General features: G+C 44.2%; 1 protein-coding gene across 3 annotated transcripts in view; it reads left to right on the top strand.

Annotated features, from left to right (window-relative positions):
- Window positions 1-11,418: 11,418 nt before the first annotated feature.
- crybg1a (crystallin beta-gamma domain containing 1a) overlaps window positions 11,419-22,959 on the top strand; it is a 43,854-nt gene continuing 32,313 nt past the window's right edge. The window contains exons 1-2 of one of the 3 annotated variants that reach the window (XM_086181878.1): window positions 11,419-11,675; window positions 16,581-16,775. Coding sequence is in view for 1 of the 3 variants with exons in the window: in XM_086181877.1 (XP_086038003.1) it covers window positions 19,619-19,929 (311 nt within the window). In the remaining 2 variants the exon portion in view is untranslated. Of the gene's footprint in view, window positions 11,676-16,580; window positions 16,776-19,519; window positions 19,930-22,959 lie in introns of those variants that run through there. The other 2 variants (XM_086181880.1, XM_086181877.1) reach the window with 2 other exon arrangements.

The following is a 22,959-nucleotide window of genomic DNA, read 5'->3' as shown; positions in this document are numbered from 1 at the left end:
GGATATTCAGGCTTCTGCATTGCGTGTCACACAATCCAAGGCAATGGTGTGTGAGAAACCGCCGTTCCCAGCGGGGAAGCACTTCAAAGTAAGGATATACACACCCACACACACACACACACACACACACACACACACACACACACACACACACACACACACACACACACACACCACCGAACGCCCCTCAGAACGCAGCACCCTTCCCTGCTGCTCACTCTTTCACCCTGCCTTCATCTCCTCGTCCTCCGTCTCTGATGGCGATGATCAGTCAGCATCGTTTACCCAGGAAACTTTTATGTATGCGATGAGTGTTTATGTTCATGGCTTCAAAAGAAGGGAGAAGCACCAGAGGTGGCGAACGTCCACGTCCAACCGTGACACCCGAGAGAATGCAGAGGACTGATAGGAGACGTGAGCTGACATCGACTTGGACCAAATATAGCCCGTCATATGTTATGCGCCGCTGACCATTACAGATGAGTCACCCCTACCGTACAGTACGGACGCACAGCTGGATTTGATTCGATTTGACAAGATCCATTGAAATTATACGCTGCTGACCAGGAGGACAGAACTGAATGATCCGCGGCCCGGCGTCCGTCACACGCGGACGGATACTTCACCCTGCCTACGTTTGATCAACTTGTAAACAAAAGTGGTGAAAAATCTTCTCGTCGATATCTGGCTTCCCCCGTGTGCTTTGATGCCTGACAACAGAGGTCTCCCACGATCCTCCTGGTCCCTGAGCGCACGTACGCGGACCAGGATTTGATTGTAAATAGCCTCCGAGCGGTCTGATACTGATAATGAGCTCCCGCCGGTGGTAGTGAGGCAGAGGCGTGGGTGTGTGAATGGACTGGTCACTGCCTGTAGTTTCTTCTTGCCGTTGGGAGTGTTAAACATCTGCAGGGTGACGTCTCTGGCGTGGCGACTACGTGCAACCGTGTCATCAACCTTTTTTTGCGTCGCGCAATTCAACGATCAATCGAAGGGTTTTTGCGCGAAACATAAAAGCAACACAAGAAAGCGTAAAACGAACTCAAAACATGAACACGCCATCGACAAGGAACACAGCATCACAGTTGGATGCTTCCCACCACAGCGACCTTGACCTTTGACCCCTTCTCAGTTAATCGTTGAGGCTGTTGAAGTTGGTTGCAAATCTGAGGAAATTCCCTCATAGTATTGTGATGAGGTGACAGTGACCTTGACCTTTGACCTTTGACCAACCCTCCACTGAGTCTTGTGGCCCGTTGTTGTTGTTTTAGGAGGAGGAAAAAAGAGAGCGAGATAAACACGCAACAGAACATCCTTGGCTTCAGTAACCATTGTATCCTTCGGAAGCACTGATCTATAAGTTTATTGATCTTCATCAAATTGCGGTCACACGTGTGATGAGACGTATCCCGGGGGGGTCATCGGTGTTGACAGCAGGATATGCAAATATCACCTCTCAGCTGATCGATACCTGGGGAGAGGTGACCTTCATCGTCCGTCAAACTCCCACGACGTCACAGTTCTTTGTACGCGACGTGGCCCCTCGCCACGGCAGACCTGATCGCTGACGGCTCTTCAGCTACGGCTCCTGATTAATTTGCCGTAAGTCAGGAACCCAGAGACGCGCGTCTGTCATGGCAGCAATCAGCCTCCTGCCGGCGCCGAGGTGAGGAAATACCACAACGCTCCTGAATCTGAAGCAGAGCAGAGTCACAAGAGGCTTGCTCAAATCTCCCTGTCGCACAAAACATTGAATGACAGGACTCACATCTTAAATCTCGACATTCTGATGGACAGACACGATGATATTAAAGTGCCAGCTGTGACCAAGATTTAAATTCACTCTTCCTGATTAGATTTCTAGAGATTCTTACCAACACATGATTCAGCTTAAAAAAATAAACCAGGGGCTCGGTCACATGACATCATTTAGACATCATTATTCCAGCATGTTTCGTGAATTAAACAAAGTTTGACGAAACTCAAACATCCAGAAGGATATTAGTTATCCTTTTTTTTTTCTTCTGCTGATAACTTGCTTTTTAATTAAAAAAAAAAGAAAACCAACAACACGATAGCTAAAATTCTTAGAATAAATATAACTATCGTCATATGAGGCGTTGTAAATATGATTTACTGGCTATTCCAAATGTTTTGGAACAACAACAAAAAAATATGTTGAAAATGTGAACACCGTATTAACTTGTTTCTAAAACAGATAAAAACTAAATGTTTCTCATCATACGTATATAACCTGACACCTATGTCACCCTCAGTGAATAAATCACAGCCTCTACGCGGGGACGACAGCCGTCCAACTGAACAGTCGCAAACTGTGCACTTCCACCCACTGAGTGCACTGAATCAGTTATTTATCATAGCTGAGGTTAAAAAAAAAAAAAGATGTAGAATTAAGATGAAAATATCAACTCTTCCTTCTAAATTTATTATTGCTGATAACTGAAAATAATCAGAAACCGTGAGAGGGAGGAACCTGAAAGGTCTGAGGCGCAGGACTGAAGCTGTTTTCTCTGAGTTTGACATACTGACAAATTCCCTCCCACGCTGTTTGACAGGTGGCGTTTGCGTCCCAGATGTCAGTCACTCTCTCAGCGCGTGAATGTGCAATATTTCTGCCACCACAATGTCTTTTTTATCACCACCGAACAAAAAAATCCCGAGCACTGTCATTTGGAAACGTGGCTTTCTGCACGGGGCATGATTGAGTCACTCATGGCGGCTCGCACCTCTTGTCAGTCAAACTCACAGCGCCCAACAGGAACCAAACCTTGTTTTTTTACTTGATGTCCAGGCACATTATGGCACAACGTCCCCTCCACTGTTCATCTCTCTCTCTCTCAAAAAAAGAAAAAGAAAAAGCTGAACTCATTTGTCTCACAAGCAGTGGTCCTCTGTTGTCATGGCTCCAGTCTTTAATAACAGTCTTGCTCTCATTATCCTGCCTCACCCAAGCCTTTTGCTTGCACTCCCACATCCAATGCAGTTCTTTGAAAGAGATTTAATAGAGCAACACAACATTTTTTATTTTTTTTTAAAGTAATGTACGTCAGAAGAATGAATCATCTCAGATATTCTGAGGTGTTGCTCAGTTGGACCTGAAAAAAGGGACATCAGTGGAAATCTGATCAACTCTCCTCGTAGATTCTATCGGTTTAAATTAGTTACAACCTGAAGGACTATATTTGTCATGCTAGCGTTCAAATTAACAACACGAATTTGAACTCATCATTCAATGCAACTGTTAAACTGTGTGTTTAAATATTGACCAAAGGATCTGGTGATTCTCTCCTGTGTACCTTTGACATTTTAAAAAGATGCACTTGACAAATTTCAGTCTGCAAAAATTTTACTTTTTCATACTCTGGGTTAGAAACATTGTAGTTAAACCAAAAATGGCATTAATCATTAAAGCGATACTTCATCCAGAAAGTGTATTTTGCTTTTCAAGTGCTCATAAATACAGTAGGTGTCTTGATGCAGCTTTTCCACTGCTGCATCGTTTCTCTGGCAGACCAAAGAACGCCGAAAGAGCCAGCCACGTATGCTTAGCTTGAAGCTAATGGTAACTGAGCGTTCATGCTAGCCCAAACCTGAAGTATTATAGCTTGCTTGTTTGGGGATTACCAGATATAGGCCTGGATAAGAAAAGATGTTGATTCTACTGAACCCTCAGCTGATGGTTTATAAGTGGCGTTTTTTGGGCAGTTTCTGCTGTGGTTAGCTTTATTCCGTTAGCTTCAAGCTAAATGTACACGGCTGACTCTCCTGACCCCCAACAGTCTTATTCAGACTTTTTTTTTTTAATGTTTTTTGGGGGGATTGAAATGTGGAGGCACAATTTCCCATTTTCACGTCTTCCCTTGTGAACTCTGGTGCAGTTGACTCACTCTTTATTCTTACGTCAGTTCCCCTCCTGGCTCTGAAATTAAATGCAGCCCCCTCTTGTCCTCCATCAGGCTTTACTCCGTGCTGTGAAGAAATGCTTCACATTTCGGGCTGAACTCACTTGACAAGTGGGAGACGAAAATCCTTCATGAGTGGAGAGAGAAACACTTCAGGGTCCTTACTTTAGATTTACCAGCCTCTCTGACAGCTACATTATTGATCTGAAGAATTCCTCTATAAAACCAACAGGATTCTGACCTTTAAGACATCCTTTTTATTTCTCCGGTCTGAAGTGGAGCAGGCACTCAGCCTCACCCTCTCAATATGCGCATTGTACCTCTTCTTGCCACCCCCTTGCCCCCCCCTCAAGCTCACAGCCGGTTACTCCATTTGGTTTTAAGGGTTTGCAAGAGCCGACTGCATGGAGCACCTTTGTGAGTGACTTTGGTCGTTCTGAAAAGCACATATTGGTCAATAATACATGTTCTCTCTAAAGGTCACGGCTGGCAGGAGGGGCCGCGGTTACATTCACCTTCTTTGTTTTGAGGTGAGGGCAGAAATCGCCGACCACTGTCAAATCTTCAAACCTGAGCAGGGCAAAACTCTCTGGCTGTCTGCTGCAGCACAACCTCTCCGTGGTCATCAGTCCATCAGACAGAGCGTTCGATCATCTCTAGAGATGTCGGCTGTAGCGCTTGAGCAGTTTATCATTACCTTTTACCTTTTAAACGTGGTTCTTTATAATCCTGTAGGAAGTGAGTTCGAGTGGGCTTGTGAGAAAAGCCGGCCGAGGATGTTGTGTTCAGGGCCCCAGCGTTCCGGGCGGTACGCCTTCCTAACGAGTGTCAAGGACAAACTCAATCCTATGGTCGAGCTAGCTTCTTATTCACATCCATTTCCTGCAAGTTCCTCTGTGCTGCATCTGCGAACGTCTAAATCTCTCCTTGAGGGAAGGATCTCCTGGTGTACTTTTGGCCATATGTTCACAGCTGCATGGGAAACGCCTGAGGACAAACGACTCAAAGAAAACTGATCAGGGAGGAAGAGACTTCTTAGCCTGAAGGCAAAAGGAAGTGTTTTGTTTTTGTCTTTCAGTCTGAGATGATTCAGTTTCTACCACCGAGCTCTAGGTGATTAATCACATCTCCGGCTGGCGTTCAGCACTGCTGTGACGTCATTGATAATGGATGTTACCCCGTGAATTAAAGTCAGATAATAAACTTGATAACTTTGATAAGTGACACTGAATGTGGTCAAGAGGAAAGCTAACCTGGGGTTGTTGCTGGCGGCTGAGGGACTTTAGGTGCCCGGCCTGCTGCTGCATGTCTCGCCGCCGACAAGGCTAACAGGGTCGCCGGTCGGTTGCTGATGTTTCTGTAGTGGTTAAACACAATCTGGTGCTGGGAATATCAATCCAACCCAGATATCCAGGGAACTCTGCACCGATAGACCACTGGCTGTTGTGGCCCCTCACATCTCCAAAAGCCTTATTGCTATTTTGCTACAGTACAAATAATCATTTTAAGATTCAACCTACATTTCACCAAACACACCCACAAACCTCAAAACCCAGACGCATTTGATTTGACTCTTCCATTCTGTGTTTATTTTTGGTTGATAAATTATCGTACAGATTTATACATTAGTCTGATATAACCATTAAGTTGCCAGATCATCCTGAACAGATTTTACTCCCACAACCCACACACCACAAACAATTTCATCCCATCTGTCACTGCAACCTGGCAACCCAAGGTTTTATGTGCGAGCACCCGCTGGATCCCTCTCAGGCCAGGTGAATTCTGATAAAACACGATACGATGCTGTAAACCCTCCTTTTACAAGGGTTATAATGTTCTTCTTTTTTTTCTTTTTCTTTTTTTTACATATATAAGGAATCTATCTGAGAGGTTTGTGTGTCTGTGATTTGTGATGCTTGTAAGATTTGGTGGCGAGTGACACCTCAAAGATTAGTCGCAGGGTTGCTGAACCTTTCTTTACGTTCAACTTAGCAATGGTTTAGCGTTGTGGCTAATCAGTGTGGCCCTGTCGTCCAAATGTCAGGACACGGCAGAACTGCACCTAGAAAAGAAAAAACAACTCTAATACACCTGCGGATTTTGTGGCTGAACTTGAAGAAAATGGAGTAAGAAAGCCAAATATGCATGAAAGTTTGGGTTTTTTTTTTTTTTTTTTTTGCTGAGGCGGTGGGAGTTGCAGCGTTAATAAATGTTCATGAAATTATAATGTAAGTATAAAAATGATATCCGTTTCGCACCACATTATTAAACTGCCATGTTTCTGTGATAATCTGGTGTTTGGTTTTGTAATAAGGTTTAATTTATTAATGATTGCTGGCAGTGTCTGTGCATGTTATATCACTACTGAAGAGCAGAGGGGAAGGAGCGGTGCGGCGCCGCCGCAGCTCCCTCCTGATGCAGAGTCTTTGTTCACTGAAGAGCTGGGATGAAGATATTGCACATTGTATGTACAGTATATCATAAGCACATATGGTCCTCCACTCTGGAGCAGATTGCACTGTAACTGCAACATTATTAAGACTGCCAAGAACACTCCAATCTCACAAGCTATTTAAAACTAAGCACATATTGAGTCACACTGTAAAAAAGAAAAAAGAATGCTTCTTTCTTTCTTTCTTTCTTTCTTTCTTTCTTTCTCAAATGCAGAAACTGCCAATAGTTTCAAACTGTTTGGCCTGGAGGACTTGGATGGTTTAAGGAAGAAAAAAAAACACTACAGGCAGAGGAGTTTGTTTTGTTTTTTTTTTATGCCAGAGAGTTCATGATATTTTGTTTCCATGTTTTATTTGTTGTTGTTTTTTTTCTAACAGAGAAGCGGACAAAAAAATATCCCAAACCTTCTGGTTATTGTTGTTCAGCGAGTGTCTTCAGTTCAAATGTGTAGTACGTGTTTGAATGGATAATTCCTCATTTTGCACGTTTAACTATCAAATGTTGGAAACTTTGTGGTACTTGAGCATATTAGCGTTGGTGTTGTCTGGTATTTTCTGTCTTTATTTCAGTGGCAGTTACATTCCACCTACATTTTTTGTTCAGATCTTCATCCTGAAGGTTTTTCAGAGGGATTCAACTTTTCCCTCCACCATGTGGATAAACTGACAGCTTTCTTTCTCAAAGCGCTTTTATAACAGAGCATTATAATTAGTAGTAGTAGCAGTAGTATAGTATAAGTATCAGAATCAGTATTAGTATTAGTATTGATTTGCTTTTTTGAGAGGTTAGGGTTATCATGTAACCTGAATCTATCATTTTCTTGTTGCTCTGTGTGGTGACGGGTTCCTGCATGTTTTTTTCTGTATATGAATAAATATCGGCTGTGCTTATATATTATTCAGAGTATTTATTTGCTTGTGACTGATTGCAATTAATTTATTCTGTTCCTATTTCGAGGAAAAGAACTTTCAGGTTACCAAGGAGCGAAGTGAAGGTGATGAGGATTTAGTTTTATCTGTCAAAAACCCTTTCCATTTATAAGTTGCAGGTCTTGCAGGGGCATCAGGGAGGACTTGCTGTAGATGCAGTGGGGAACAGGAACTGATGACTGAACGGGAAACTTCGCTACAAGGTCACAAACTTCCAGCACTGCAGCAACTGAAGCAACCCAGTACAATGATTCATGTTCCACATCTCAAAAATGGCACCAAAAACAAAAAACAAAAAAAAAAAAAGGTGTAAAAATTAACTTTCTCCAGCAGTTGAGATGGACCCTGTGAAATTTCTCTCCCTCGCAGAATTTCTATTCCTCTCACACTCTCAGTTTTCTGTTTGTGTTCATCATTTATTCATATGTGTAAGATTCTGCAACAAAAACATTTCTCCCGCAGAATGTTCGCTCGTGTGATGAAAACTGCAGCCGAGAGAAGAAACTGTGGAGTTAAGTGGGAATCTGTCCAAATAGAGTTCAGCAATGAATGAGCAGGACAAAGCTGAATTATTCATGATGCTGACTACCTTTTCATTAATCTCTGAGAACTAGAAAGTGCTTCACCTCTGCAGGAGTTAATAATAGCTCCTTTAAAGAAGTAAGAGGATGGACAGGAGAGCTGCTGCGGTTCGGAGTGCGTCAACCAGTATACCTTCAACTTCAGGTGTGTTTCCACAAACACTTCCTCTGTATGTGGGAATCATCTCATGGACGGAGGAGCGGGTGAGGCAGTAGAAGGCATCTCCAGCTCAAGAGCCTAGATTTTGCTTCATTTCATCAAAGACCAAATGGAGAAAATCGAATCATAAAAGTGCATTAAAGCACTAAAAGGAGACTTTGTAGTCTTTCTTCCTCTCATCTAGATTTACCCAAGCCACTGTCATTCGGTTCAACCTGCACGTGCAATCCAATCAGCAAGCGAATGAAACACATGAAAGGACATTTTGTTTTGAGAGTGATTTGCAATTCACGTTGTGGGACTGTGTTTCCCTGATATATATATATATATATATATATATATATATATATATATATATAGCTCTTGACACCTTGAGATACAAGTGAGAAAGTCTGAGAAAACTTCTACTTTTGCACCAAAAATTGAGTTTTTAGCACTGCTCTGTGCTCAGTTATCACATTAAAGTCTCTGCTGCCTGGGAACGTGTTTATCGTGTGATTACAGGATCAATAGATCTAATCGATGAGGCACGTTTGCAGCGCTGCATCATGCATCATCAGGAAAATCCCAACCCGCTACAGGCTCTCCTCCTTTGAAGTTCAAAGTTATTTTGCTGTTGTCCTCCTCTCGTTTCTGTGTTCGTCCCTCCGTTATTTGAGCTGCATCATGCGGCTAACACCCAGTCTGGAGGAGAATTGATAAGGACCAGCGGATTTAAATTCAGAGACACGCCACATGTGGTGGGAATCCCCACATCCCTCGGCTGTAGCATGAAGTCAACAAAGGACAAAGACTTGTCCTCGAATAGCGCTGGATGTCAAAGAGGCACAGCTCTGGAGGGTATTGATTATTGTTGGTGTGTATCCCTGGTGGCTTGTATTTAGCCAGGAAGAGCAGAGATGACAATCCTGCCAGCAGTCATGGAGCTATTAATCCTACAGAAAGATCCACTTTGCCTCGAGACGACGTTCCATTTAAAGGTCGTCAGCTGCAGAGAGAGAATCCGCTCACAAAATGCTGCTCTCAGCTCAGTTTGAAGAAAAAAATAATGTGATCTTCTGACATCGCTGAGAAGTTGAATGTACACTCAACAAATTTATTGTTAACCAATTCAACACATTCAAGGATTTTGCCACTATATTTGTTCAGGTGTGATCAGCTACTTGACATTAACTCCATCTTTCTTTCACTAACACCAAAAGAGTGGCGCAGAAATGAGTCTTAACCCAGAGGAAGTTTGCATCGTCAAGTCAACTGGATTTTTAGGACAATTTTGCTGAGGTCACAAAGCTCCAGCAACACTTGGAGTTAATCCAACAGCTTCATCAGACTGATGCGTTTCATCGGGGTCATCCTGAGCCCCAGGATGAGGTCTACATCCATTTTGGGGGTTTAATTCACACTTTGGCCTTATTGTTGATTGAGCAGTTTTCTGTCAATCAAGCTGGAAACCCTGATAGAACTCACCTGAGGTCCCCCATACGTGAGTGTGTAGCTCAGCCCCTGTGGGTATCAGTCTGATAATGGTAAGAGAAATGAAGGGTCCAAGCACAGATCTTGCAGTAGCTTAGAGGGAAAGACACTTGCTGTGTCACTTTGAAGGATCACCCTGTGAGCAGGAATGCTCGTCCTTGTCCTGCATTCATGCACTGTCAGCAGAACAGACTCACAGATGAATTCTTCCCTCTCTGACAAAGTGATGACGTTGGACTTGAAGTCTGTGCCACTGGTCCATACATTCTCTATCTGCATGGCCAAGATATGAAATAAAGATATATGAAACACGTGTTGTGCATTTGTTTCGGCCAGGTGGAGACAAGGAAGGCCATCATAAACTAAAGTGTCCTCATGTTTTCCATTTTTTTGACAACCGGAAAATATGACAGGACCATGTGCGACCATTTGTAGCAGCGCACAAAACATCCCATAATTAAGCTTCATCTCCTGACACACCACTGGTCATGTGTCTGAGGCACATGAAAGTCACCTTGCAGCGTCGCCACAGCAATAAATCACTAAACAGGCATTCATATCGTATAATTACACACAGGATTATAGTTGTAGTTGAAGCCCTTTGAAAATTTCAGCAGCTGCTGTTGCTGAATCCCCATCCGTGGCTGTCTCAGAGACTTGGGCACCTACAGGTCACGGGGTCAGTCTTTGATAAACGACACACTCCTTCTTTTGTTCTCTGTGTCTTACAAAGTCGAGACCGAGCAGATGGGACACTTCCTTTACCTGGTGAACGTATTTAATTATGTTTTTCTTCTTTATCGAGGACAGATACAGAATATGTTGCAACAACTAACAGATGCATGTGTTACTGTATTTGTAGTGAACACTAATTTGCAACACTTGTCCCGGGAAGACACAAGGAAGTGGTCACACTTGGGTTAGAGGAACCGAGCAACAACAACAGGGTCAGAAAAAATACCTAGGATGCGCTAATAAGTCAGTCTCAACCCATCCTGGCCAGTAACATGGGAGCAAGCACACTCTTGTCTGGATATCCTGCACTCATCAGCACTGGCAAGCTGAACCACACATACATACAGAAAAATAATACATAACCACAAAAGAACTGCACAGGTTTGATGCTGATTGCTTGGTGGTGTTTGGTGGATTTGGTGAGTTCCTGCTACTTTTTGTGTGGTTTGTCGGTATTAGTTGATTTTGCTACTTATCGTGGTTCTTTCCCTGCTCTTTCTCCTTCACACCTGCTCTGCATCAGCCTTGTAAAACCTGCCCCGCCCGTCTCTCTCCCAGCGGATCACCTCCTTCCCTGATCACCAGTTCTCACTCCCTTCATTAGCTGTGCTCGTCCGTACCTGGGGATACGTGCATGACAACTGAATCCAGAGTTGAGGTGATTTTTCTTGTTGTGACCTTGCAGACCACAGACCTGTGTATAGAGGAGTAGACTGGGAGAGAAATGCAAATGAAGAGTGCAACATTTACAGTCTGTATTATGATGGATTGTCAGAGCTCTGGACTTTATTGAAGCTTTTACAATAGCATTGGCTATTCCAACCCGTTTATGTTTCTTAATAAAAGAGTTAACATGTTGGATTGCATCCAAACAAAAATTTGACACATGAATCTTTGGAGAAAAAAAAAAGTCGAGTGATGAAATCAAAACAAATACTTTGGGATATGACATGCACCAGAAGGAGTCGATGAATGAGCCATGAAGAAATTTAAGTGTGTATCAATGTGTGACTTATTTATCGCATGAACGTAATTCAGTTCCAACTTTGACCACATTAGGGGTTCTAATAGCAGAGCGGCGCTGTTTGTGTTTCAGTCATGTAAATCAACAGGTAGAAGAAGACGATCCGCCTCAATTCCACCTTAAAACCAAATGTAGCTCGTGATGGCGGAGGGGAAAAGATGGCGGCCGAAGCTTTGCTTTGTGAGAAATTAGTAAATAAATCAGTAATGTTGGCTATCGGGCCACGTCACTCTGTGGCCATGACAACTTTAATATTTATCAACCACCCGGCGAGGGGAAAGTGGACTTCGATGCTGCATTCAGGTGATGCTGGACTAATTGGAACAAGTTTCCGGGTGGGAAAGTGAACGCCCCCTTGTGTGTAGTGAGAAACAAGTCAATATTTGGTAAATGGTAAGTCATTTTTATTAATTAGTGCACTAAATATAACTTGTCTTTCACTTATAATATTCAGTGTGGCATTAAAGTTAATTGCTGTCTGTTTAGAGTTTGCTAGATTAGCTAAAAGCTATTTATTAGCAGTTAAACTAAGCCAACGAGCAGTCAGTTACTTGTTTCCCTTTGCCCTTCATTGTCCAAAAAATTAAAAAAAAATTACTACAGCTATTAGAGAAAATTATAGTGTGCTGATCAAGGAAAGAAGCTAATCAAAGGAGATAGGATCTAGATCAAAGAAAAGAGAATAGAGTATGATTAGAGGTCAAAGGAGTGTACCAGAGGGATTTTCATAGCAGGGCTGCTTGTGAAGAGCACCGGGCTTCCAGCAGACTGGCTGAAAACCAGTTTTGTTTTTAAAAAAATGCTAAAATAGAACCACAACAGTAATGCCAGTGGTATTATTTCCTGTCTGTACCCTTGAATAACTGATCCTCCGCATACTGGCCTGGCATTCACTGCTATCCATGCATCTGTCACTGTTCAGTCAGTGGGGAAGAGGAGGATGCCCAACTTCCTCCACCATATTAGCAAAAATGTGGAGGCTCCATGCATCCCAAATAACACGACAAATGCTGATGACTAATGAATAAATGGCCTCCCAGACCTGCGCCACCTGCTTACCCAGCCAGGCCCAGCAGTGCCAGCACCACAATGAGCTTCTGCATGGGTACAGGAATGAAAAAGATTAGAACTGGCATCCTGTGGCCAGTCGGGAGGAATCAACCCGGCCTGCAGGAGATGAGTGTCATGTCTGGTGAGGCCCCCTCGCCAAGGAACAATTAAAACCTTGAAAATGAGTTCATCCAAAATAATACACGTGGCCATTTACTGAAGCAGAGTTGGACAAATTTTGAGAGAATGTTTAGAGACCATGGGTGACGCCACATCCATAGTTGGTGTCCAACTCTGCTTCAGTAAATGGCCACGTTTTCTGAAATTTTTTTTTTCTATTTTTGACAGAAAGTTATCAGTTTTTAGGGGCTACACGGTGGTGCAGTGGTTAGCACTGTGGCCTCACAGCAAGAAGGTTCCGGGTTCGAGTCCCGGCTCGGGCGCGGGATCTTTCTGTGTGGAGTCTGCATGTTCTCCCTGTGCCTGCGTGGGTTCTCTCTGGTACTCCGGCTTCCTCCCACAGTGCAAAGACATCAAGAGGGGACCAGGTTAATCCAGACTCTAAATTGACCGCAGGTATGAATGTGAGTGTGAATGGTTGTTTGTCTCTCTATGTCGGCCCTGCCATGGACTGGCGACCTGTCCAGGGTGTTGATGTTGTTGATGCTGGGATAGGCTCCAGCCCCCCCGCGACCCTTAATGTGTAGGAATAAGCGGAAGATGACGATGGATGGATGGAAGTTATCAGTTTTTTTCTTTTTTCTCAAGATTCTCAGGATATTTAGAACTGTCACTGGAAGAAGTAACGCCTGGTGTTTGTTGGTACCAACCTGACTTTCTGATATTTTTAACCCAAGAATGAGGCCTGCATGTCGTGGGACCAGGGAGTTTGTGTCTGCACCATTTAAAAAAAAAAACCCCAAAAACCCTTAACTGATATTAAATGGTATTTATTATTTTGAATATGTTTAACGCAAAATCAGTCATTAATCATTCATCCTCGTGTCATGAGCTGGAGGTGATGACGGAACCATCCTCACACTGCTGCTGGCCTCCACTCTAACATACTCAAACATACAGTACGTCTCCGTCAAAGAGTCGATGTCTTATCTTCTTTCATAAAAACATCAGACACGGTTTCATTAATTTCCCTGGCAACATGACATGAGCTGGTGGCGGTCTGCGCTCTGAGTGCCTCTCCAGTCTTAATAATTGATCAAGCAGTTGTGTGTTGTGCGAATGGGGCTGCTTGTAGTGACAAACCCATGGAGACTGATCACCAGACTTCCTAGTCTCCGTCAGCTCTTTCACTGTTGTGGTTTCATGGCTCACAACTGTAATAATTTGATTCACTCTTTGAGGCAGCTGGTCTTTGTGTAAAGGCTGTAAAGCCTCACTGAGAAGAACCTACACTGGATGTAGATGTCAGCTACTTGAACATAGTGGAGCAGTTAGCTGCTGTGTGACCAGACCCAGGGGCCTGGCAGCATGGGTGCCAGCATTCAGGTCCATATTGGATAAATCAGGTTCCAGGTTCTGATTTTCCTGCTGGAGAGAAAGATTTGTACCTGTAGCTCACTTAGCTTCTTGCCTAGAAACTGAGACACTTTGGTTGCTAAGATACAGGATCTCAGTGGAGGTAAAATGTTGGCACTCTGGTCTTTTCTCCGGATGAAATGAACTAAAAGACCAAGGGAGAGAAGCCCTGCTGGTCCCTGTATGATTTTAATGTGCGGAGGAATATTTGTGGGCGAGCACAGGGGTCTGCTGTTTCTGATCAAGACTCACACACAGAATAAGACCGCTGGTCCTCGAAGCATTTGACCTGCACTGTGATTGGATGACTGGGTCAAAAGGTGGCCATTAATTGTAAAAAATCTTAGAAATTCACAAGCTTGGTATTTACTGGTTTGTTTGACGCGGTAGAACAAAACATTAAAATACCTTCAGTTTGTTTCAACCACAAATCTCTTGTCTGGAATCGACTGTAACTGGGGAAACCCCCCTCACTGACTTCAAGGCAGGGACCAGGACGCCGCTAGCATACATGTTCCTCTCTGTGTTTGCTGTCACCTGTAACTCAAAGCAGAGGAGCTTCCTGACACAAGGTAGCATTCGGAAACGATCACATATTTAAAGATGAAGGTTAAGCACATTTTTCAGTCCAATCACAGGGCACCGTGAACATACAAACCGCCCGTTACACATCCCTCAGAAAAACAACTCCAGAGATTAGCTGTCACGGTGCGACGCCGCTCGGTGGTAGCATGTGCAAATTCACGCTCCCTCTACTTCAATAGTAGATGACGCCCACGCAGATGGGAGCGAGTACCGCTGGACGGCGGCAAGCAAGCCTATCATTTGAGGAACTTTATTCGCGAGCAGCACTGGCTTTAAATACCTCTGCTTAATTGCTGTGTCATGACAGCATAATTACCACTGCCATTCCAACCGTTCAGGGGAACTAACAGGCCTGCAGATTACCACACACTTTGTTTGCCTGTTGGCAGGGATTCTTCGGGCAAGTCTGGTGGTTGGTTGTCAGCCAGAATTGAACATTCTGAGTCTGTGCGGCATTTGGAGGGACGCGGGTGTGTGTGAAAGAGAGCGCGGCGCTTCAAATCGCTTCGATTTCCAGAGTCGGTTGAGGCTTCTCACTGATGCTCTGCTCGCAGACCCCAGCAACACCACCCGAGTGTCAGACGTTTAATGGTTTATCAAGGTTGAAATCCAGATGGGACCAGATTGCACACGGACCCAAACACGCCCAGCTTTTCACAGCCTTTATGTGATCGCTTGTGGAAGCAGTCGCATGCAGGTATCTGAGAAAGTAATTCTGTCGTGAGCTGTCGAAAAGCCCACAGCAAACACTGGTGCGGATATCACCGACATCAAGAGACCCTCGTCATGAATGCAGTCACGAGCGCTGCGTTTCACGTGGCTGTGAGCAGAACAACAACAACAAAAAAGCAGTAACAAAAAGACAAGACATTGTTGAAGCAGACATTATTTAAAAAAAAAACAAAAACAAGTATGAAAGCCAGCGCTGTGGCAGGGTTGATGATTGGCTGAAGCAGGCCTGGACGCACTTCAGCGGCTAAAAAAGAAGAAGAAGAAGAAGAAGAAGAAGAACCTGCATGACAGTCATCACATCTATGACATAGAGGCCCTCTGGGAACGTGCAGTAGCTTGTGGAAGCAAAAGCTAATCGATGACCATGTAGTCAATAACCTTAATGATCAATAACCTGTCCACCTACACCGGGGGAGTGAGCACCCGAGCAGTTTCAGGGATTTAAACCAGTGTCAAGTTTGTCAGCGGTCATTGATAAAACATAAATACTGTAAAATTATTTCCTCTGGTGATAAAATACTTCCCGTTTAATTTATGTGCTGTTTAATTAGAATTCTGCCTGTAAACTCCCATCATGAGGATTTATCGATTTATCGATGAGAGCGGGAACAGATGAGACCCAGAAGACAGCGACGCAGGCCAAAGCCAAAGAGCCGCATTCTTACGTATAAATGCACTTCATGTTCACACGGTGGTCATTAAAGCAATGTTTCACCCAAAAAGTGGAGTTTTGCCGTTCGACTTCTCACCATGAACGCGTGCTGAGCTCGGGACTCGCGTGTAGTTGGCGTGTTCTGGCCGGTTGGCCCTCTGCTGACGTCAGCGTGCGTGAGAAGTGATTTAAATACGAAGCTCCAGTGGACATAAGAATGTCATCGCTCCGCGCGGATCAAATCCCGTCAATGAAACAAGTCACTTTGCTGGAGCTGTGACGATCAGAACAGTCGAACCACCGTCACGAACGTCACAGCAGGCTACGATGGAGTGACGCGGCGGCAGAGCGCGACCTTTCGGGCGAAGTGTCCCCTTTAAAACATGTCAGGATGGGAGCTTTTGGGGAATTGGACGTTCTCCCCCTGGTTAGAAGTAAAAGCTGCCTACTCGTGGGTGCAGCTGATCTGCTGCAGACGTCCGCGGACGCGATGAGAGTCCTGGCAGCTCATCGGTTTCACCCGGCCGTGCTCCTACTGTTGCACTTCTTCCCTGCTTCTATCATTTCAACATTTTATCGTGGTTGTGGATGTTTTTTGTCCAGTCCCCCCAGTTTCCACCTACAGGCTGTTTTAGCACTTAATGAGATGCAAGGTGTGAAAAATGAGAAACGGGAGCTGTCTGTAGAAGTTACTGATTAACCTTTCTCCCCCCTCCATCCGCGGCCCGTGCGCTCTGACTCAGGTGGAACGCGGCGCAGAGGAAGCGGCTCTCCTCCTCCGCGCCCATCCCCGTCTCAGGGCTCCTCCTGCTGACACTGTGAACGCCAGATCAATAACCTTCCCTCCTGACTGCTCCTCATCTCACGCCGCATGATCCCCCCCATGTCGTGACTGCTTCCGCCTCATGGCTCAAACGTGATGTGGCCAGCATGTGAAGGTAAAGTTCATTTCGTGGATATTTACAAGAAGAACTAAAAAAAGAAAAGAAAAAAAAAAAGAACTTGTCAGCTCCTCTGAAGCATCAGAAGCAAAAATACTGTGACTCTGTCTCTGGTATGTCAGCTCATGAGATTTTGGTCAAGAACGCCACTCCAAAAACCAAGCTCAAGGGTTTACTCCCACCTAGTGGTGAGCTCACACGCTGCAAACACTCGGAAGACAAAAAAAAAACAAAACCCCAAAACAAAACCAAAGAAAAAAAACCTGGTGAGTTTACTAAAAAGCTCCTGGTCATTTATGTTAATTTTTTTTATTTTTTTTTACGTCCTCCCAAGAAGCTGCCAGGTTGATCTACAGGGCAGGAGGTTGCTGATCCCTAAAGGCAGCTTCCTCGCTATGTTTGTGGTTCGTTTTGGGCAGGAAACTTTAAACTCTTCAATAAGACATCAAAAAGTCAAAGATGTTCGAAGGTGCTTTTGCAATATTTAGTCTAAGATGGTTTTTTTTCCCTCTCAAGTACTCACAAGTAGGTGCTCTGTCCACGTTTTTCCATCATGTGTTACTTTTTTGGGGTGATTCCACGTGTACAGTACTACTACTACGTTTACTACTACTATTTACTGATGCTGACAACCGTAAAAACTTTGTCTGCTTACTCAAGCGGTTTTCCAGTAAAGTGAGGTTATTAATCCAGACGTGAGCTCCGCAAACGCTCGGGGTTAAGAGCAAAGACTTCTGGTTCAACGCTCGCATGAACAAACTCAATCTGACGGACAGATTTGGTCACCTTTTTATTTTGGAAGCCGTGAATTTTTTTGTTGTTGTTGTTGTTGCTGCTGAATGTTTCTGTCATATACTGGGAGTTTAAACTGGGAACTCTCTCTGCACTCAATCACAACGGGCAAAGTACACGTAATGGTTGAAGTATCACCTCAAAGTATTCGGCTATTAATGTTCTTCGGGGGCTCTTTTGTAATTTATCCCGCAAGGTGACCGGCAAACAGAAAAAACTAAACCTTTACTAGAGTGTTAGATAAACTCATAGATCCGGAGAAGCAGCTGTTTCCCAAACTGACCAGGAGATGGTGCTGTTACTCCAGGAGAGATCGTCAGAGAGGTTGAAAAGTGTTGCAAGAATGTGTAACATGTGCTTACTTCATGTCGCTATTGTGGAGGGTAAAACCATCAACGTCACAACTACATTTTACGTCTTTATTTTAGATTAAAAAAAACCAATAGTGCCAATTTTTTTTCTTCCTTTCTGCTCGTCTCAACTGTGCTGAAGCCAGAGGCAAAGAAGAGAAGGACCCTCGACCCCAGGATGACGCAGACATTCAGTTTGAATGGCATCTTTTATTGCAGTTGTTCTCTGATATTTGGAGGCGTGAACACACCCACCCGCACAGCACCTACTCACATACTCTAACATAAAAGTTTTAGAATTGAACACTTTGTGTGTGTGTGTGTGCGTGTGTGTGTGTGTGAGTGACTGTTAAGCGGTAATTAAAGGGTCAATTGAGTTTTAAAAGGCGGTGAGACTCGACAGAGAAAGTTGCGTTGAAAGATTCTGGAGCATTAAAGTTTTGTCAAGCACGATGATGAAAGCGACATTTTTCGCCTTCAAAATAAAAGCATCACATTTTAAAAAGTAAAATGTGTCTAAGACATCCAAGATTGGATTTATAGAAATAATAGCTTATATTGACTTATTATACTGTTGATAAAATATAATAATAATAATATTACTGAACAAGCACGGATGCCCCAATGAAGTCCAGTGTAGGAGTTACATGCTGGTTAAAGCTCGTTTAGCCAGAATATCCATCAATCATTTCAGTATTGTTTTAATTGTACATATAAAACCATAGAAATTAGTTATGTATTCCACAAAAATAGAGAAGGAAAAAGTTGATAAATTATATATCATTTGATTAAAAATATGACCATTATTATTGAGTGTCTTTCAACTCTGTATTATAAGTCAAGTCAAGTCAGTTTTATTTGTGTAGCGCCAAATCACAACAAAAGTTCTCTCATGACACTTTCCAAGTAGAGCAGGTCCAGCACCACACTCCTTCAATGAATCTACACCCAACAGTTCTCCATCAGCAAGCACATCCTGCAACAGCGGCGATGAAAACCTTCCTTTTAACAGGCAGGAAGGTGGAGCAGATCCAGGCTCAATGGGGACGGCCTTCTGCTTTGACCGGTTGGGGGGAAAGAGAGCAGGAGAGCAGGGCAGAGACAAAGACAGATAATGGAGGAAGACAGATATGCAGAAGGAAAGAGAGGGACAGAGATAAAGAGAGATTATAGCATAACATAACATTTTATATTATCAGTTTGTGCAGTATGTGGTTTGTGGTGTGTATGGTGAAATAATCATCCACTGCAAAATCATTTCTCACCCATTTCTAACGATATCTGTATCTATATATATCTATATATATCTATATCTATAGATATATATCTATATATATATGTATATATATATGTATATATATATATAGATATATACATATATCTATATATATATCTATATATATATACGACTTAACTACAAAACAGTTACGAAATAGACATGTTGCCTCATGATTTTATTTTGAAGGTTTTGGTCGGAACTGTATCGGTTGTCTTGGTTCACTTTCGCCACTTTACGTTCACCTGGTGGCGCAGAAGCGGCGGGCGGCGCGGGCAAGTCCAGACCTCCGCTGCAACCCGCTCTGCAGGTTGGCCTGGTAAACCTCTCCTCCAGCGGATATAAGAGGAGCGCGGCCCGCCCCGCCGGGACTCCGCTGCTCGCTGCCTCCCAGCAGAGACTCATTCCAGTAGTCAGGCATCATGAGCAAGTCCAGCACGCTGAAAGTTAAAAGTTTGTTCAAAATAAAGTCACCGGATAAAGAGAGTAAAGAACCCAAACGGTCCGGTTCCTTCAGAGATGGAGCCCCCACAGCGAAGGAGTCTCACATCCCCGAGGACTCCGCCACGCTGCCCGGGGATCTCTCTCCCGTTTCCCCGAAGGAGAAGAAGAAGCGGCGGCTGCTGTCGTTCAAAATTAAACGCAAGAAATCCAAAAGTAAAGAGGACGGAGGAGGAGGGGGAGATGTGTTCTTCCCTGACACCGAGGAGCTGGACAGCTTCCACAGTCACCTGTAAGACACCAAGACCTTCATCCTGGTTCTCTCACTTCGTTATGATGTCATAAACACAGTAACATGCTCTTGAAAAACTTGGATTATGATGCATGACATTTTCTTCTTCTTCTTCTGAATATTCTGACCTGAAGCAGTAAATGATTAGTTATTGATAGTAATCCACCCTGAAAAAGAGATTCAGTTTAGATTAAAGTAAATTAGAGGGGAGACCCCCCCCAGGATAGAGATCCAAGCTCCGCTTTGGAAGTGTGTGTGTGTGTGTGTGTGTGTGTGTGTGTGTGTGTGTGTGTGTGTGGATACAGGCTCTCCCTAACCCCACCAACCACTGAGCTAGTTCAGTCTTGCAAGGCTTCTCTTGGTCTCAAACTTTATAAAAAACAAAACGTGAAGATGTGATGATTGTGATGGAAGTATTTGAGTTGTTAAAATCATCGATTCACGCATTTGTTGTTTAAAAGAATATTCATTTCTGACTGCGTGAGAATCGATTGAAGTGTTTCTACAAGATAAAGACAACAAGACCTCGAGGAAAAGGAACGTTCTGCCTTGATTTGGGATCAAAATCTTTTAGGTTTCTCTCGTCGACGGTGCAGGAAAACTTGAAGATGTGCTGATGTGTGTGAAGTTCTTGGATTTAATGAAAAGGCACGAGGCAGCGTCGTCGTTGTCGTCGTCGTGGTTGTTGTTGTTGTTGTGGTGAGGGTTATAACTCAGAAAAAGCACAGCAGGAATGCAGCGTCTTCATGCTGATCCCTGTAGCTGACGGCAGCTTCATCTCCAGGCCGCCAGCGTTGACGGCTTCACCTTGGATGTTGTATTTCAGTTTTGACCGACAGCATTGTCGTAAGAAACGGCGCATATGTGATCGTGACCACGATAACCACGATATGAAATACAGCTGCGGCTTATCAGTGGCTTCGTTAATCGGTCATTCTCCAGCTTCGTCCATCGATCCGGCCCAGCCAGTACTTTTCCCCCACGAGAGACTGCAGCGCTTCATTTCCTGCACTCGTTGAAAATGCTGCTCCGACACAGATGCGTCGAATTTTTGGCTGAGATGGAAAAAGTTGAAATTACATCACGCCACACACCTCTGCGTTCACACGGGTTCATGTTCACATCAGTGACAGGAGGAGCTGATACACCCCCCCACCCAATCTTCTGCAGGGTCCTGTGACCCGTAACTGAAGGATGATGAAACACTTTCCCCCTGCAAACAAAAGCCAGATGTTTGCAGGGGTTTGTCTCCAGTGGGGAAGGGTTTTTTTAACTCACAAACATCTGGATTTTGGATGAAGTGTGAAAGGTTATTTGTGCTCCGGCTGCACACAAACACACCTGCCTGCTGCCTACACAGGACACCGCTGGGAAACCTGAAGCACAGTGGCTGCACCTTACTTACATAAGGACGCGTGCTAACTAGCTGCTAGCTGTTGTAACCACAATGAGATCCATGTTCGTGGTAGGAGGATAGGATAAAAAAACAAAATGCGTGTACAGTAAATTCTGACCGAGAGAGGACAAACGTGTATTTAAGTCAGAATTAGACAGCGTTTTAGCTTCAGCTAACAATTTGTTGCCACTCTGACTTGTAATAGTTCCTCTTTTATTCCTTCTCCAAAACGTGCTTTTTTTTTTTCCCTCTCCGTTTCTCCACGATGTGAAAATGCAAATTGGCGCCGCTTCTGTCAAAATAGGTTTTCTCTCCTCCACCGTCACCGCGTGGGAAGACGTGAACGTGAAACTGGCTCAGACTCTACAGAGGTTCCCCTGAGCAAAGCTCTGGCCCCTTCACCCCCCTCAGACCTGCTGACTCCAGAGACCAGGACGGTGCTTTTGCTGGCTCGGGTCCTCAGTGGGAACCTGGGGATCTCTGTGACTGTGAGGCAGTAAATATCCGTGCTGAGTCATTCCTCCCTGGACAAACTGAAAGTTAAATAAGAGACGGGTTAACCTCAAGTAATGACAGAGACATTTCCAGGACTTTATTCATGCCAGATATTTCCACTTCTCCAACTTGTGCATTTCCTGATCGTTCAGCGTCCAAACCCAGGTGGTGACATGGCTTTCCTGTAACTCAGGTGTTGGCGTCAGGTTAACCTCCTCTGACAGATGCTGCTCTGAGCTGAGGAGGATTGCATGATGAGATGAGCAAACCTGTCGTGCAGGTTTGGCGCATCGTTCAGTGCTATTATAAGCAACTTTATCAAATAGTCCAGACGAGTAAATGTGACGAATACACACGTGACCACACATGAAAACAACAAAGCCACAGTCACGTGATGCTTTACTGCGTCGCTGCAGTATTGATTGGGTGGCGATGACCTATGTGGGAACCCCTCTCAGCCTCTGGGAACAAGGGCCAGTATTTTTGGTTTTCCAGCGTAGCCAGCGGATGATGAATATTGGCGGAATGTTTCACAAGTAGCCAGTTTACACTCAACAGCCTCAACGGTTTCGTTAAATCCTCAGCTGTTTACACAGCCTTGTATTTCAGCAAACGAGTTGCTTCTCTTTGGCGCCGCACGCGGACTGTTCGCACGGACACAGCTGATGCCCTCGGACGTGATTGGTCAAAGCTGCTCAAACGGAAGCCAGGAGCTCCCCTGTACCTGACATTTTCTCCTTTGCCTCCAGATTCTATATTTATATGCAGAATCTGTTTGTAGAGATTTGGGAGCTGAAGCATGTTGTCAATCAAAACAATCACAGTGACCTTTTTTATTAAGATACTTCATCCGGTACCGTCAAATTTAAGCTAGCAAGGAGGTGATGTTGTTGTCGGGGACGAGGGATGAGGAGCCTGGTCTCATTCCCAGGCTCCTGCTTGTATCAGGGTTTTTTACTGACATTTAGCCTCGAAAACAGACCTTTTTATGCTAAATGTAAACATTGATCGTTCTTTTTTTTTTATCAAAGCCTGATGATAATCCTGTGGATAGCTGACTGGTTTTCATGGCTGCTGAGTCAGTTTGTAGAGCCCCAACCAAACATGGACGCCGCGCCACACCGCCAGCTGCCCTTCAT

Source organism: Aulostomus chinensis, chromosome 17 (genome assembly GCF_037954235.1).
Source record: "Aulostomus chinensis isolate RoL2024-O1b breed Wild chromosome 17, RoL_Achi_v1.0, whole genome shotgun sequence".
Classification (NCBI taxonomy): domain Eukaryota; kingdom Metazoa; phylum Chordata; class Actinopteri; order Syngnathiformes; family Aulostomidae; genus Aulostomus; species Aulostomus chinensis.
This window is presented reverse-complemented; position numbering and strand designations above follow the sequence as displayed.